Source organism: Narcine bancroftii, chromosome 10, assembly GCF_036971445.1.
Source record: "Narcine bancroftii isolate sNarBan1 chromosome 10, sNarBan1.hap1, whole genome shotgun sequence".
NCBI classification, from domain to species: domain Eukaryota; kingdom Metazoa; phylum Chordata; class Chondrichthyes; order Torpediniformes; family Narcinidae; genus Narcine; species Narcine bancroftii.
The window spans coordinates 68419071-68434290 of NC_091478.1; the positions used below are offsets into that span (position 1 = coordinate 68419071).

Sequence of the window (15220 nt, forward strand, 5' to 3'; positions counted from 1 at the left end):
TATTTACGCAATTCCCAATTTCAGGCTCTCAGTGTAGGTGTAGCAATTCATGTGCTTTTCCAAAATGGAAATGTTTTAAATTATGTTCAGGATTTCTCTGCTGAGACAACTAAATTTCAGAACACCAGATTCCAGTCAAACATTTATTTTTCTAGTACTAATTATCCTCAATCCACAATTTCCAATTTTTGATCTTTCTGCTGCATAAATCACTTCTCCTGTTAGATTCCTTTAGTCCAAAGAAAACAATCCCAACCTACTCAATCTCTCCTTATAATTAAAATTCTTCATCCAATGACATAATTGTAAATCATCTCTGGACCCTCTAAAGATATCACATCTTTCCTATACTGAGCTGAAGAGAACCATGCAGTTCTCCACCTGTTAGATGACCGCATTTTAAACAAAGTTTCCAGCAAGTCTCCTTTTCTTTAATTCTACAGCTTGGTAAATAAAGTATATAAATCCTTTCTAAATCACGTTATCCATCCTTTGGAGATGTGTAGACAAGGTCTCCCTCTGATTTTCTACTGTACAGGTTAAAAACATTTGATTTAGCAACAACCCGTAGTTACAAACTGATAAGCCAACCAGAAGTAGAATGGCATCAACTTCCATTTTGAGCATGGTTGAGTTATAATTCTAATAGTAATGACCAAAACTTGTTAAATGTTATTAGGATTGTTTTACCATCAGTCCCCACACTGGTCCCGTTGCCTTGTACCCCCCCGACAGCCCAGCATCAGTCCCCACATCAATCTCGGGGGGTGGGTGGGAGGAGAAGAAGTAGCAGCGTGCACCATTATGATGCTGCAGTTAGGCTATGCTGCATGTGGCCTAGACAAAGCAGCGGACGGGCAAGGTGCTCCCGAGGAGGGAGGGATGGGCATGGAATGAGCCGGGCACAGACCAGAAGGAGTGAAGATGCGGGAGGGCCGTGGAGTACCTGTACTGTAGCCATCTCTCCAAATTCTCCTGTAAGTGTTAACTTTTAAGTAGTCACTTTTATTATTGTGTGCAATACATTGTATTATTACCTGTATTATTATTATGTACTGTAATATGTGTAACATGTTTTAGTGTATTGACACTAATAAGGACTGCATGCACCTGTTCCGGCTTGCATACAAATTTGAATTAAAGACAGACCTAGATAACAAAACTAGTTTTTAAACCAGGGGACTGCCTGTATTAGCAATTTCCCATTTAATCACAATCTCCATTTTGTTCCCATCCCCTCCCAATACATTAGGTCACATTCTCTGCATTGACTTGTTTGCTGCTTCCTCTGTCTGTCTGACCAGTCCATTGATGTGTTACTGCTACTTCTCCATTATTAACAAATTGGAAATCACTTCCACTCTCTCTTTAATAATCATTGATGGAAACCACAAAACACATTACCACAGAGTCCAACTCAACAGGTAGTTAAATCAAAGATAAAGCTCAGACTATGTTCTTAAGAAATGGATTTTCTACACAGGAAGGAGATTGAGTAAAATATTTTCATGCAGAAAGAATCCTGAAACCAAAGAGAAAGCAGGAGAGAGGAAGTTACACAGAATATTGCTTTAAACAGTTACTGTACTTGAGTGTGAATGATATATCGAATGCCACCCTTGTTTGGATTCATGTGGATGCTGGACTTCAATGACTCAGATAGAGGGACCGAATTTACAGGCAAGCCTTTCAGAAACCTAGAAGACAAGACTAGACTTAGGGGAATGTAAAGAAAAAAAAAAAAACACCATTCTGTTACATCTTCTCTGAAACACCCATATTTTAATTACTTTCATTTTTCAAAACTATATACATGAAATATCCAAGAAAGCTGCATTTGGAAATACTGAATCCAGAATCATTAATCCAACAGATCCTCTGCTCTCAGCATTTCCAGGATTCACCATGTAAAAATACCCACCTACTTCCTCGCCACCATCCACAAGTATCAAGGCAGAAGTATCCAGACATCAGGGAATTTGGATGAATGCAAGATTTCTGCAAATTACTTTTAAGCTAAAACACTAAATTGATAACATTATCAATAAAATTAGATCACTGCAAACCAAAATTTTCACAAGGTTCATGAAACCAAAACATTCATTTTCAAGATTCCCAGTATCTTTTTTATTTCAATTGATGATAATGTGGGGAGAATAAATAAAATGGGTTTAATGTAGGATTAAAGCAAATGATCAGCACAGATTCTGTGCCCTCTGTGTAATTCTTCAGAGAGCAAAAGAGAAATTCTGTCATCTCTCTCCTCCTACAACCATAATACCCACATACCCATTTCCCTTCCAAGGTTCACTTTTTCAAACCAGTACCCAGCTGGCCTATTTGGCTCCTCATTGTTCTTGCCTTTGCTATTTTTCTGTGCACAATTCCATGTAGTATATCCCATTCCAGTACCTACTTATCTACCAGTACTCTGCTGCCATCAGTGGAGTGCAGGCAAGGATACAAGCTTTAAACTTTTCTTTGCAAACTTTGAGGCCAGGTTATCAATGGTTCCCACTGCAAAGTGAGTAGGTTTCACCCTGTGAAAAAATTTGAAGATTCTTCCAAAAAATCTTTTCCTTAAAGGAAGAAATCCAGTGTAAAAAGTCACTGTATATGTGTGAAAAAGAAATAGTGTATATCATGGCTATTTATGGTGTGAAAAATAAAAAATTTATAAGGAAGAAATCCAGTGTTTAAGAGAGAAGAGTTTCCAATTTTGACTTTGTTGCCACATCAAAAAATAGAAACAGAACCTATTTTTTGTATGCACGGTTTTTTTGAGGGAAGGAGAACTTCAAGGGCAAGATGTCAAATTTAATATTTACTGGTACTTAAGGTTCAATTCCAGATGCACAATTCTAAATTTCAGAAACTTTAACATGAATATAATTTAGCTGAACAAGATTAACCCAGTGATTTGAATGACCACATTTTAGATTTCCATGTGCAACTTCCTCTTCCTCTAATGCACTACAAAAATCACTAAGTTTAGTAAAATTGAATGGAAAGTGTGCACATAAAATAGAGTCAAAACCACCGCATTGAACACTAAAATTTGCCATGAGGAAGGAAGCAGCTGGAAATTTATGGTGAAATATTGAAACTGCCAAGTTAAAGGATAATTTTAATTATCTGAGACACATGCTATCCTCCATGTTGAAATATTGGTAAGAATAAGAAAGTGTGAATGTTTCCTTCAGTAGACGCAAAAGAGTAAATTGAAGACCCATGTGTAGTGATAGAGAATGATATGGAATAAAAGGTAATCGCACGAAGAAACATAACTCACTGTTCACCATTTTCTTCTGGAGGAAAAGAATGTTTCACGACTTCCACAAACTCATTAACGTGCTGCTCTAGTGTATAAATGACTGCATTGGGACCAGCATCAAATGTATATGCTACCTGAAGAGATCAGGAAGAAAAAGGATTATATTTCGAAGTGCAATTCTTTTTAATCCATACACTACACATGCCCATTCAATGCCTTCTAAATTAATCCATACACTACACATGCCCATTCAGTGCCTTCTAAATTAATCCATACACATCAAAAGTAAGACCATCTTTTACTCATCAAATGAGGCTACTTCATAAAATGAGCCCCATAGAATTACAGGAAAGATACCAGCATGAGTAGAGCATTGGCTGATCAGCAGCACGCAGGAAGTGGGAATATTCTGGTGGGTTACTGCAGAGGTCAACATTGGGGCCACTTTTTAGGTTGTTTATGTTAATAATTTAGATAGCAGAATAAGTTTGCAGATGACACAAAGATAGGTGGATGAACAGGCAGCGAGGAGGAAATGGAGAGGCTGCAGAGTGACTTTGATTCTTCTTCTGGCTATCCATCCCATAGGATGATGATTATGGTTCCTTTCAGTCAGTTTGTGGGGTTTGATGTGCGAGTCCATGAGTGGCTATACAGGCTGATCCTTGACAGGCTTGGCAGGTGAGGCCTGGAAGGGGCATCAGGCAGCTCTGTTGTATACCTTTCCTGTTGCCTCTGAGCTTTTTCTCAGCAGCGTCCACACCTTTTCTGATCGCATCCCTCCACTGTGAGCAATCTTGAGCCAGATCCTCCCATGTTGATGGGGCAGTGTCAGCTTTTTTGAGGCTCCTGTGCAGGACATCCTTGTACCTTGGATGCTGGGCTCCTCGTTTTCAAGTATCACTGGACAATTGGCCATGCAAGACGTCCTTGGGCAGTCTTCCATCAGGCAGTCTGACAACACAGTTGGGCTGACATCACCAAGGTTGAAACTGCTGGCATTCCAGCTCAAGAAAGGACCTTGATATTGGAGACCTTGTCTTGTCTGGTGATCTTGATCAGAGAACGTGGGTGACGCTGCTGCAGTTGATTAAGCTGACATAAGTGACTCTGATGTGAGCACCACATCTCACATCCATCGAGCAAGACTGATGACAACGGCCCTGTATACCTTGAACTTGGTGTCCAACCTGATGTGACCAAACATGATCTTTCAGCTGACCAAAGGCAAATCAGGCCTTTCTGGTTCTTGACTCAATCTCTATATCTCGAGAATCTGAGGATGTAATTGTGCTGCCCCAGGTGGCAAAACTTGTTGGCAGCATTGATACAAGTGTCATCAATGAGGACAGTTGGGGAAAGAACCAAATTTTGGTAAGAGCTTGCACAGGCCATCTCTACCAACAAATGCTTTGGTTAAATCAACAAATGTGACAGAGACTTCTCTGCTGCTCAATACATTTCTGCTTTCTGGAAGGAAGTTGTCATTGACATTGGACAACAATTGTCTAAGGATGATCTTCACAAGACGTTTTCCTACAACCGACAGAAGAGAGATGCCCCGATAATTATTGCAATCTCGTCTCCCTTGTTCTGGTAGATGGTCACAATTGATGAGTCTTTGAAGTCTTGTAGTAGTTCTGCAGTTCCCCACAACTTTGTGATTAGGAGAATGAACAAAGAAGTGGCAAATGAATCAGAATTTGTCATGAATAGGTCACAAAATTTCTTGCTTTGCAGCAGCTAGAAAAGTAAATAAAATTAGTGCAAAAAAAAGTTAGGCAGTATCTGTAGTTCATTCAGAAATCTGATGGAAGAAGGGAAGAAGCTGTCCTGCACCATTGGGTGCTCGTCTTCAGACTTTGGCATGTCCCTCCTGAAGGATAAAAGCTGCTTTCCTATGACACTGCATCTTGTAGATATCCTCGATGGAGTGGAGATGGATGTCCATATGGTACTGGCAAAGTTCACAACTCTGTAGTATTTTTTTTCCTGTCCTGTGCATTGGCATCTACATGATAGACAATGATGCAACCAGTCAGAATATTCTCCATGATACATCTGTAGAAATTTGCAAGTGTCTTTGGTGACATCTAATCTCATGAAGTATAGCCACTGGCAAGCCTTCTTCATGATTGCATCGACATCAAGGCCCAAAGTTCTGCAGAGATGTTGACATCCAAGAATTTGAAGTTTTTGACCCTTCCCACTGCTGACCTCTCAATGAAGACTGGGGTCCACAATCAGCTCCTTGGTTTTGCTAAGGTTGAGTGCAAGGTTGTTATTGTGACACCACTCAACAAGCTGATCCATTTCCCTCCTGTACATTGCATTCTGCCTACTATCGTGGGGTCATCATCAAATTTGTAGACAGTATCAGAGGTCTATGCCCAAAATGGTGGAACCTGAAGCATCCCATGCACTTTGGGGAACTAGCAGACTGGTGCAGGACACCAGAAACCAGGAGAACACCACCAGTTGAGGAGAACCATGGGAGACAACACTACAGGGAAGATGACCCCAGCAGTGGACCAGCAAGGGATTCAGCGGCTGAAGGACTCCTATAGGCTGTGGGTGGATGCTGATGCTGTTAAAGGACTCACACAGGCTGCTGAACACTGGCTCATGGGAACCAAGTACCAGAAAAGGGATTCAAGAGGGTGCTGAGGGCAAGAAGGTCCCCTAAAGGGTGCTGAAGGCTTCCTGATCATATCAGAGGTTTGGATCTGGAGTTCAGGCTGCCATTGGTTTGAACAGGAGTCTGCATGGCTGTAGGAGCATTGGACAAAAATTTACAGCACACATGTCAAACTCATGCCCACGGGCCAAATTTGGCCCGTGATATCATTATATTTGGCCCGCAAGATCATATCAAATATGTATTAGAGCTAGCCCGCCGGCCGCCACGCCAGTATAGTGCATGCACAGCTAATACTACAAATCCCAGAATGCTTTGCACGTATTGGCGCCAGCCCGCTAATCGCCCCCACCTCCTCTGTTTACTTTCATTAGCATCTGCGACCTGTCGCCCAACTCACATGTAATAAACCCCTTACGAAAAATGGCCAAACGAAAGACAGAAAACAGGACCTTTCAAGACAGGTGGGAGGAAAACTCTGACCCCAGAGTTTGATGAACTTGCATCTAAGAAGTGATGCCAAGTATTTGGTTTAGACCCAGATGCATCAGAGTAAATCACAGTGTAGCAAGCTAAGCTTGAATTAATATTTTCTTTGGTTAACTTTGGACTGTTCATAGTTGACAGATTGGATTTTCATTGAAGCAAGTTGTTATTTTTTTTGACTTGTTGGCTTATGGAAAAAAAATACATTTAAAAGGAGCTTAAAGGCTATAGAGAAATATTATTTATTGAATATTTTATTTCTCATTTGTTAATGCTTCTTCTGGAAAGAGTTTAACCAAAACTATTATTAAACATTTATTTTAATAAGAAAAAGTTTAACATTACATATCTTTGGCTTGGCTTCGCAGATGAAGTTTTATGGAGGGGGTAAAAAGTCCACGTCAGCTGCAGGCTCGTTTGTGGCTGACAAGTCCGATGCGGGACAGGCAGACACGGTTGCAGGGGAAAATTGGTTGGTTAGGGTTGGGTGTTGGGTTTTTCCTCCTTTGCCTTTTGTCAGTGAGGTGGGCTCTGTGGTCTTCTTCAAAGGAGGTTGCTGCCCGCCAAACTGTGAGGCGCCAAGATGCACGGTTTGAGGCGTTATCAGCCCACTGGCGGTGGTCAATGTGGCAGGCACCAAGAGATTTCTTTAGGCAGTCCTTGTACCTTTTCTTTGGTGCACCTCTGTCACGGTGGCCAGTGGAGAGCTCGCCATATAACACGATCTTGGGAAGGCGATGGTCCTCCATTCTGGAGACGTGACCCACCCAGCGCAGCTGGATCTTCAGCAGCGTGGACTCGATGCTGTCGACCTCTGCCATCTCGAGTACTTCGACGTTAGGGATGAAAGCGCTCCAATGGATGTTGAGGATGGAGTGGAGACAACGCTGGTGGAAGCGTTCTAGGAGCCGTAGATGGTGCCGGTAGAGGACCCATGATTCGGAGCCGAACAGGAGTGTGGGTATGACAACGGCTCTGTATACGCTTATCTTTGTGAGGTTTTTCAGTTGGTTGTTTTTCCAGACTCTTTTGTGTAGTCTTCCAAAGGCGCTATTTGCCTTGGCGAGTCTGTTGTCTATCTCATTGTCGATCCTTACATCCGATGAAATGGTGCAGCCGAGATAGGTAAACTGGTTGACCGTTTTGAGTTTTGTGTGCCCGATGGAGATGTGGGGGGGCTGGTAGTCATGGTGGGGAGCTGGCTGATGGAGGACCTCAGTTTTCTTCAGGCTGACTTCCAGGCCAAACATTTTGGCAGTTTCCGCAAAGCAGGACGTCAAGCGCTGAAGAGCTGGCTCTGAATGGGCAACTAAAGCGGCATCGTCTGCAAAGAGTAGTTCACGGACAAGTTTCTCTTGTGTCATGGTGTGAGCTTGCAGGCGCCTCAGATTGAAGAGACTGCCATCCGTGCGGTACCGGATGTAAACAGCGTCTTCGTTGTTGGGGTCTTTCATGGCTTGGTTCAGAATCATGCTGAAGAAGATTGAAAAGAGGGTTGGTGCGAGAACGTAGCCTTGCTTCACGCCATTGTTAATGGAGAAGGGTTCAGAAAGCTCATTGCTGTATCTGACCCACCAACCAACAAACCAACAAACATTACATATATTGAAAGAGAAAACATGCAAATGTTGTTGAAAATTTTCAATAAATAGTTTGGCCCACGACTTAGTCCAAGTTTTTAATTTTGGCCCTCTATGAATTTGAGTTTGACACCCCTGATTTACAGGGTCTCAGTGTCTCTGAGGGGACTGTTTTTCGCATCTCTTTCTCTTAACGTTAGGGACATTGGGAGATGCTCATGGTGACTATTTGCCTTATGGCAGACAAAGTTGAAGTACATCATGTATATTACATTTTTATGTATTAGTATGCAACAATAAAAGGAACATTGAATCTCCATCTTAATGAAGCTGAGAGTGAGATTGTTATCTTGGCATCATGCCACTAGGTTATCAATCTCTTTCCTGTATTCCAATTCATTCTTATTTGATACCTGACTGGTAAATTGGAAGGTGTAGTTGGAATGGTATTTTGCTGAACAACCATGTGTATCGAATAGGAGACTAAGTACACATCCCAGAGGAGTGCAGTTGTTGAGTATGATCATGAGGAGATGCTGATACCCATCACTGATTGCAGTCTTTTATAAAGGAAGTTGAGGATCATTGCATCAGGCCATGTTGAGGCCTAGATCCTGAAATTTGAGAATGAGTTTGTTCTGAAGGCGGAGCTGTAGTCTATGAACAGTTGTCCAAGAACTTGTTTTTGGTATCCAGATGTTTTCAGGTCAAGTAGAGAGCTACTAAGATGGCATCTACTATGGAACTGTTTGGGCCAATAGTCAAGTTGGTCAAGGTTGGCTGAAGATGTGTTCCATCTTCCATTCCTTTACTCACTCTTCCCAGATGATCGAGCTCCTGCTGTAGCCTTAGACAATGTTCTTCACTTTCCACCACATCATCAATTTTGGTATCATTTCCAAACAAACTAATCATGCCACCTATATTCTCACCCAAACGGTTTATCCACATGACAAACAGCACTAATTCCTGCAGCATAATCTACACCAGGGGTGTCAAACTCAAATTCACGGAGGGCCAAAATTAAAAACTTGGACTAAGTCGAGGGCCGAACTAAATACTTATTGAAAATTTTCAACAACATCTGCATGTTTTCTCTTCTTTCAACATATGTAATGTTAAACTTTAGGATATAACTTTAGGAGGATAATGTTACAGGTCAGGAGTAGGTAGCTCAAGTTCACCATTTGCTTGACCTGAGGGAAACCTATTTGGTCCCTGTGGAGATGTAGTCAGCATTCACAGGCTGTGTCCATTTTGGCCTGCATCAGGACTCAGCATTTCCTACTCACTCCTCAGGCTCTAGGCCTCTATTCACCCTCGACCCACCATCCCTCTACCTGACCAGTCCTTTACCCAACCTCTACTCACCCCTCACTCCACTCGCTCTGCCTCTACCCACCCCATCCTATACACGCCCCTCTACTGCCTCTCCCCTCAACCTGTTCCTCCCTCTACCCGTCTCTCATCCTCTAATCACCCCTCCCCTACTCACCCTGCCCCTCCTCACCCTGCCCCTCCCCTTTTACCTCTTCCCTATCCACCCCTCCTTCTACTCATCCCTCCCTCTAACTGCCCCTCGCACCACCATAACTTCCCCTGCCCATTACTCCTCACCTACACCCTCTGCCCACCCCTGCTTACCCACCCACTCAGGCCCAGCGCACTGCCGATCAGCCTTTGCGGACAGCCACCCTCTCTCTTCACGTGCAGTGCCGAACCAGCCGTCCCTGGGGTCCGCGCGGGTGCAAGCACTGAAGGCCGTGGCGACCGGGAGAAGTGCGCTCGTGCTGTGGAAGGGCCATCTGGTGACAGTCATGCGGGGCTCGCACGGCCCGGGGGCCGTGCGCAGCCTGCCATGACCGTCACGCCGACAGGAAATCACAGGCGCTCGCCAATCCGCCGCACCGCTCGACAGATGGGAGAAGTGACTGGTTGTGCGGGGAGCCTTCCAACTGGCTTGCCGGCTGATGACATCGACAGACTTCTCGTGTTACAATTTCTCGTGTTACAATGGGGAAGGATGTGCAATGAAGGGGGAGGATGGTGGGACATTACCAAAAAACAGCATCGGCTCTCGCTGCAGGGCGGGCCACCTCTAATACATTTTTGAAATGATCTTGCGGGCCAAATATAATTATATCTTTGGCCCGTGGGCCAAATATAATTATATCTTTGGCCCGTGGGCCAGAGTTTGACATGTGTGATCCTCACCATCATACTTCCACCAAGCCAGTTTTACATCCTGATGCCCAGTTCACCCTGGATCCAGTGAGATCTCACTTTCTAGACCAGTCTACAATGCAAGCCAAGTCAAAAGTCTTGCTGAAGTCCAGTCAAAAGCCTTGGGCACTGCTTTATTCCTGGGATGGCAAGTTGGTTGTCTCAGGAGGGTTCAAGCAGACTGGGCATATACGCTTGAAATTTAGAGGAATGAAATATCTTTGGCTTGGCTTCGCAGACGAAGATTTATGGAGGGGGTAAATGTCCACGTCAGCTGCAGGCTCATTTGTGGCTGACAAGTCCGATGCGGGACAATTTATTGAAAAGCACAAAATTCCTAAGAAGCTGGACAGGATAAACACACTGGCTGAAGTTCCCAAGACTGAAGTCACAGTATCAAAGAGTCATTCATAAATTCTAGTTGGCAAGTGTAGCACTCCACCCAGAGGCAAGCAAAGAAACAGGTCTAAACAAAACACTGATAGGCAATGCTAAATCCAGTTTAGATCCTAATTTTGAGTGCAGTCCAACTGCTTTGCTGATGAGCTTGTAATAGAAAGAAAATTCTCTGTTATACAAGCATGTTTGGCAATTGTAATTGTATCTATGAATGGTTTTTCTTCTATCTAAAAATTACTGCAGAACAGCCCCACACACACACACACACACACACACACACACACACACACACACACACACACACACACACACACACACACACACACACACAACACACACACATATATATAAAATAAATTATCAGACTGAATGCTAGATAATAAAGACATAAAATAGGGTCTTGTGATAAAGTTCAACCATTTTGTAAAAAAAATTGAAAATTTTTTGGAAGAATTATTTAAGATTAAAAATTTTTTGTTGGGCTATACTGTATCTTTAGTTACTGGTTTAGGGTTGGACAAGTTTCAGATGGCGTTTGTTCATTTGACATTAGTAGAAGTGCGGAAATGTATTGCGATTACATAGAAAGATAATGTGGAATTAAATATAGCTTGTGGACAATAATGAGTTAAGATCCTGTATTAAATATCTTAACTTTTTTTATTGGGGGGGAGTGGCAAGATGACATAGAGTCTAGACGTGTAATCTTGACCTCTCTGGCCAGACTTTTAAGAACCCGTTTTTAACTCTTTGTTTTCAGGTTTACATTTTTTAAAACTTAGTTTAAAGTATCAAGGAATTGTTATGGCTATTAATGGTAAAAAGATTAAACCTCAAGTACAGAAGAAACTAGGAGGAGTCACGTGATGGAGTAGTGGCCGGACGGTGAACTCCAGCCCTCTCCAGAAAAGTCGGGAAAAACAAGAGAAAATACAAAGGCACAGAAATACAAGTTAAAGAAAAGTGAGTATAAAGGTGGAAAGAAGATGGAGACAAAAGGAGAAAAATCAAAATCAACGGAAAGAGAGGAAGAGAAGACAACGGAGGAAAAAGGTGAAGGCCTTACCTGTCCGAAGAGGCCCGCTGTGGAGAGAAGACCCCACTACCTCAGGTCGGTAGAAAAAGAACTACAACAATGGCTCACAGAGCCGAGTAAAAGTGCGCAACCGCGCATGCGCGACTCCTCGCGGATGCGCGATGCGCATGAAAAAAAAACACACCGACGGGAGGGGGGACCAGCTGGGGAGTCGATCTCCACAGCCGGCAACGACAGCTGCAGAACACCTGCAGCAAGAAGAGACCACAGAAGACAATGGAAACAAGAAAGAAGAGGAGGAAAGGGCAGCAAAGAAACAACAGATGGCCAACCTAGAGGAAGAAGAGGAAGAATACAGTGAAATAGATAAAGGGAAAGGCAAGGTAAAGGATATACTTGCTCTTGTTAGAGGATACATGGAGTCATTTAAAGAATGGCAAACACAGGAATTCAATGATTTAAGAAGAAGAATAAACAACACAGAAAAGAAAATAAATAAAATGGATATGACCTTAACAGAAATGGGGAAAAAAATGGACAAGATGGAAGAGCGGGCAGTAGCAGCAGAAATGGAGGTAGAAGACTTAAAAAAGAAATTGGAGGAATCTAATAAAAAAACTAAAGAGACACAAGAATTACTAGCCCAAAAAATAGATATAATGGAAAATTATAACAGAAGAAATAACATAAAGATAGTGGGCCTTAAGGAAGATGAAGAAGGCAAGAATATGAGGGAGTTTATAAAAGAATGGATCCCTAAGGCCCTAGGATGTCCAGAACTACAGCAAGAAATGGAAATAGAAAGGGCACATAGAGCATTGGCCCCTAAACCACAACCACAACAAAAACCAAGATCTATTGTAGTAAAATTCCTAAGATATACTACAAGAGAAAAGGTACTGGAGAAGACAATGGAAAAAGTAAGAGAGGGCAACAAACCACTGGAGTATAAAGGGCAAAAAATCTTCATTTATCCAGATATAAGCTTTGAACTCCTAAAGAAGAGAAAAGAGTTCAATACAGCAAAAGCGATTTTATGGAAGAAAGGATATAAATTTACACAGAAGCATCCTGCGGTATTGAAAATATTTATTCCAGGACAACAAAACAGACTATTCTCGGATCCAGAAGAAGCACGAAAATTTGCAGAACAATTACAAAAATAGACTGAGGGATGAAGACGGGTAATGAGAGCAAAAATTATCACGATTGATATGTATGTGGGTAAAGACAAAAATAGACTGAGGGATGAAGACGGGTAAGGAGGGTAAAAATGACCACGATTGATATGTATGCGGGTAAAGAGGTATAAGAGTGAATAGAGACAATGGGCATATGTGAAAGTATCTGTAATTAGAGGAAAACATAGAGAGTATAGACAAGAATTAATAAGGGAAGGTAATGGAATAGAGAGAATAAGGAGGGAATTAAAAGAGTGACCTTTGTGACATATAAAAAGCGAAATCTTTTCTGGGGGGGGCTGGGTGGGGGAAAAGAGCGGTCACTGCAAAATCAGTTGACGCTTGCGAGTGGATTCGCAAATCCAAATGGAGAGGGGAGATGTGGTTGTCCGACAAGGGATAAAGGGCAACTCAGGAGGGGAAGGGGAGATTGGGGATAAAGAAGATAGAAATAGGAGAATAAGGAAAATGTTGGATGTTGTAGGAATGTTGTCTTATAAAGAGTTGAAAATAAGAAAACAGAAATGGAAAAGGAGGAAAGGTAATGATGGAAAAATGGAAAGAGAAGATAAACAAAATATAAAATGGCTACGCTGAACTATATGACTCTAAATATTAATGGAATACATAACCAAATTAAAAGGAAGAAACTACTAAATTTACTGAAAAAGGAAAAAATAGATATAGCATTTGTCCAAGAAACACACTTAACTGAATTGGAGCACAAGAAATTAAAGAGAGATTGGGTAGGACATGTAACAGCAGCATCGTATAATTCAAAAGCAAGAGGAGTGGCTATATTAATTAGCAAAAATGTGCCATTTAAAATAGAAGAGGAAATAATAGATCCAGCAGGGAGATAAGTTATGATAAAATGTCAGATATATTCAGAGCTTTGGAATCTACTTAATATATATTCACCTAACGAAGAAGATCAAAAGTTTATGCAAGATATCTTTTTGAAGGTAGCTAATACGCAAGGGAACATACTAATAGGAGGGGATTTCAATCTGAATTTGGATCCAAATATGGATAAAACGGGGAAAAAAATTAACAGGAAGAACAAAGTAACCAAATTTATAATTAAATCAATGCAAGAAATGAAACTTGTGGACATATGGAGGAAACAAAACCCAAAAGAAAAGGAATACTCACTCTACTCGACTAGACATAAAACATACTCAAGGATAGACCTATTCCTGTTATCAGCCCACATTCAAGGGAGAGTTAGGAAAACGGAATATAAAGCTAGACTATTATCGGACCACTCACCCCTGTTATTGGCAATAGAGCTAGAGGACATCCCTCCAAGAATGTATAGATGGAGATTAAACCCCATGCTACTTAAAAGACAGGATTTTAGAGAATTTATTGAAAAACAATTAAAAATGTACTTTGAAGTAAATACGGAATCAGTGGAAGATAAGTTTATACTATGGGACGCAATGAAAGCATTCATTAGAGGGCAAATAATAAGTTATGCAACCAAGATGAAGAAGGACTATAATCAGGAAACAGAGCAGTTGGAAAGGGAAATAATAAACATAGAAAAAAAAATTAGCAATAAAGGAAGATACAACCAAAAGAAGAGAATTGGCGGATAAAAAAATAAAATATGAAACATTACAAACATATAAGGTGGAGAAGAATATAATGAAGACAAAACAGAAATATTATGAACTAGGGGAAAAAACACACAAAATCCTAGCATGGCAGCTTAAGACAGAGCAAACTAAGAAAATGGTATTGGCAACAAGGAAAAAAGACAAACAAATTACATATAATCCAAAAGAAATTAAGGAAAACTTCAGAGAATTCTATGAACAATTATACCGAACCGAAAACGAAGGGAAAGAAGGGAAAATAGATGAATTTTTGACTAAAATTGAACTACCAAAACTACAAATAGAGGAACAAAATAAATTAACAGAACCATTTGGAACAGTAGAAATACAAGAGATAATAAAAAATTTACCAAATAATAAGACACCAGGAGAGGATGGACTCCCAATAGAATTCTACAAAACATTTAAAGACCTAATAATACCGCCCCTCCTGGATGTAATCAACCAGATTGATGAGACACAAAACTTACCAGATTCATGTAAAACAGCAATAATTACAGTGATACTAAAACAAGGGAAAGATCCACTCTCACCAGCGTCATATAGACCAATATCTCTGCTAAACACAGATTATAAGATAATAGCTAAACTATTAGCAAACAGATTAGCAGAACAGGTACCGAAAATGGTAAATTTAGACCAAACTGGATTTATCAAAAAAAGACGCACAACAGACAATATTTGTAAATTTATTAACTTAATTCATGCAGTAGAAGGAAATAAAGCACCGGCAGTAGCAGTTGCTTTAGACGCAGAGAAGGCCTTCGACAGAGTAGAA

General features: G+C 41.2%; 1 protein-coding gene across 2 annotated transcripts in view; it reads right to left on the reverse strand.

Annotated features, from left to right (window-relative positions):
- Positions 1-15220, reverse strand: part of mvda (mevalonate (diphospho) decarboxylase a) — a 44819-nt gene that overhangs the window by 3298 nt on the left and 26301 nt on the right. Inside the window, exons 8-9 of one of the 2 annotated variants that reach the window (XM_069901234.1) lie at positions 3293-3408; positions 1589-1697 (exon numbers count right to left, since the gene is read on the reverse strand). In XM_069901234.1, the coding sequence (XP_069757335.1) occupies positions 1589-1697; positions 3293-3408 (225 nt within the window). The remainder of the gene's footprint in view (positions 1-1588; positions 1698-3292; positions 3409-15220) is intronic. The other variant, XM_069901235.1, reaches the window with a different exon arrangement.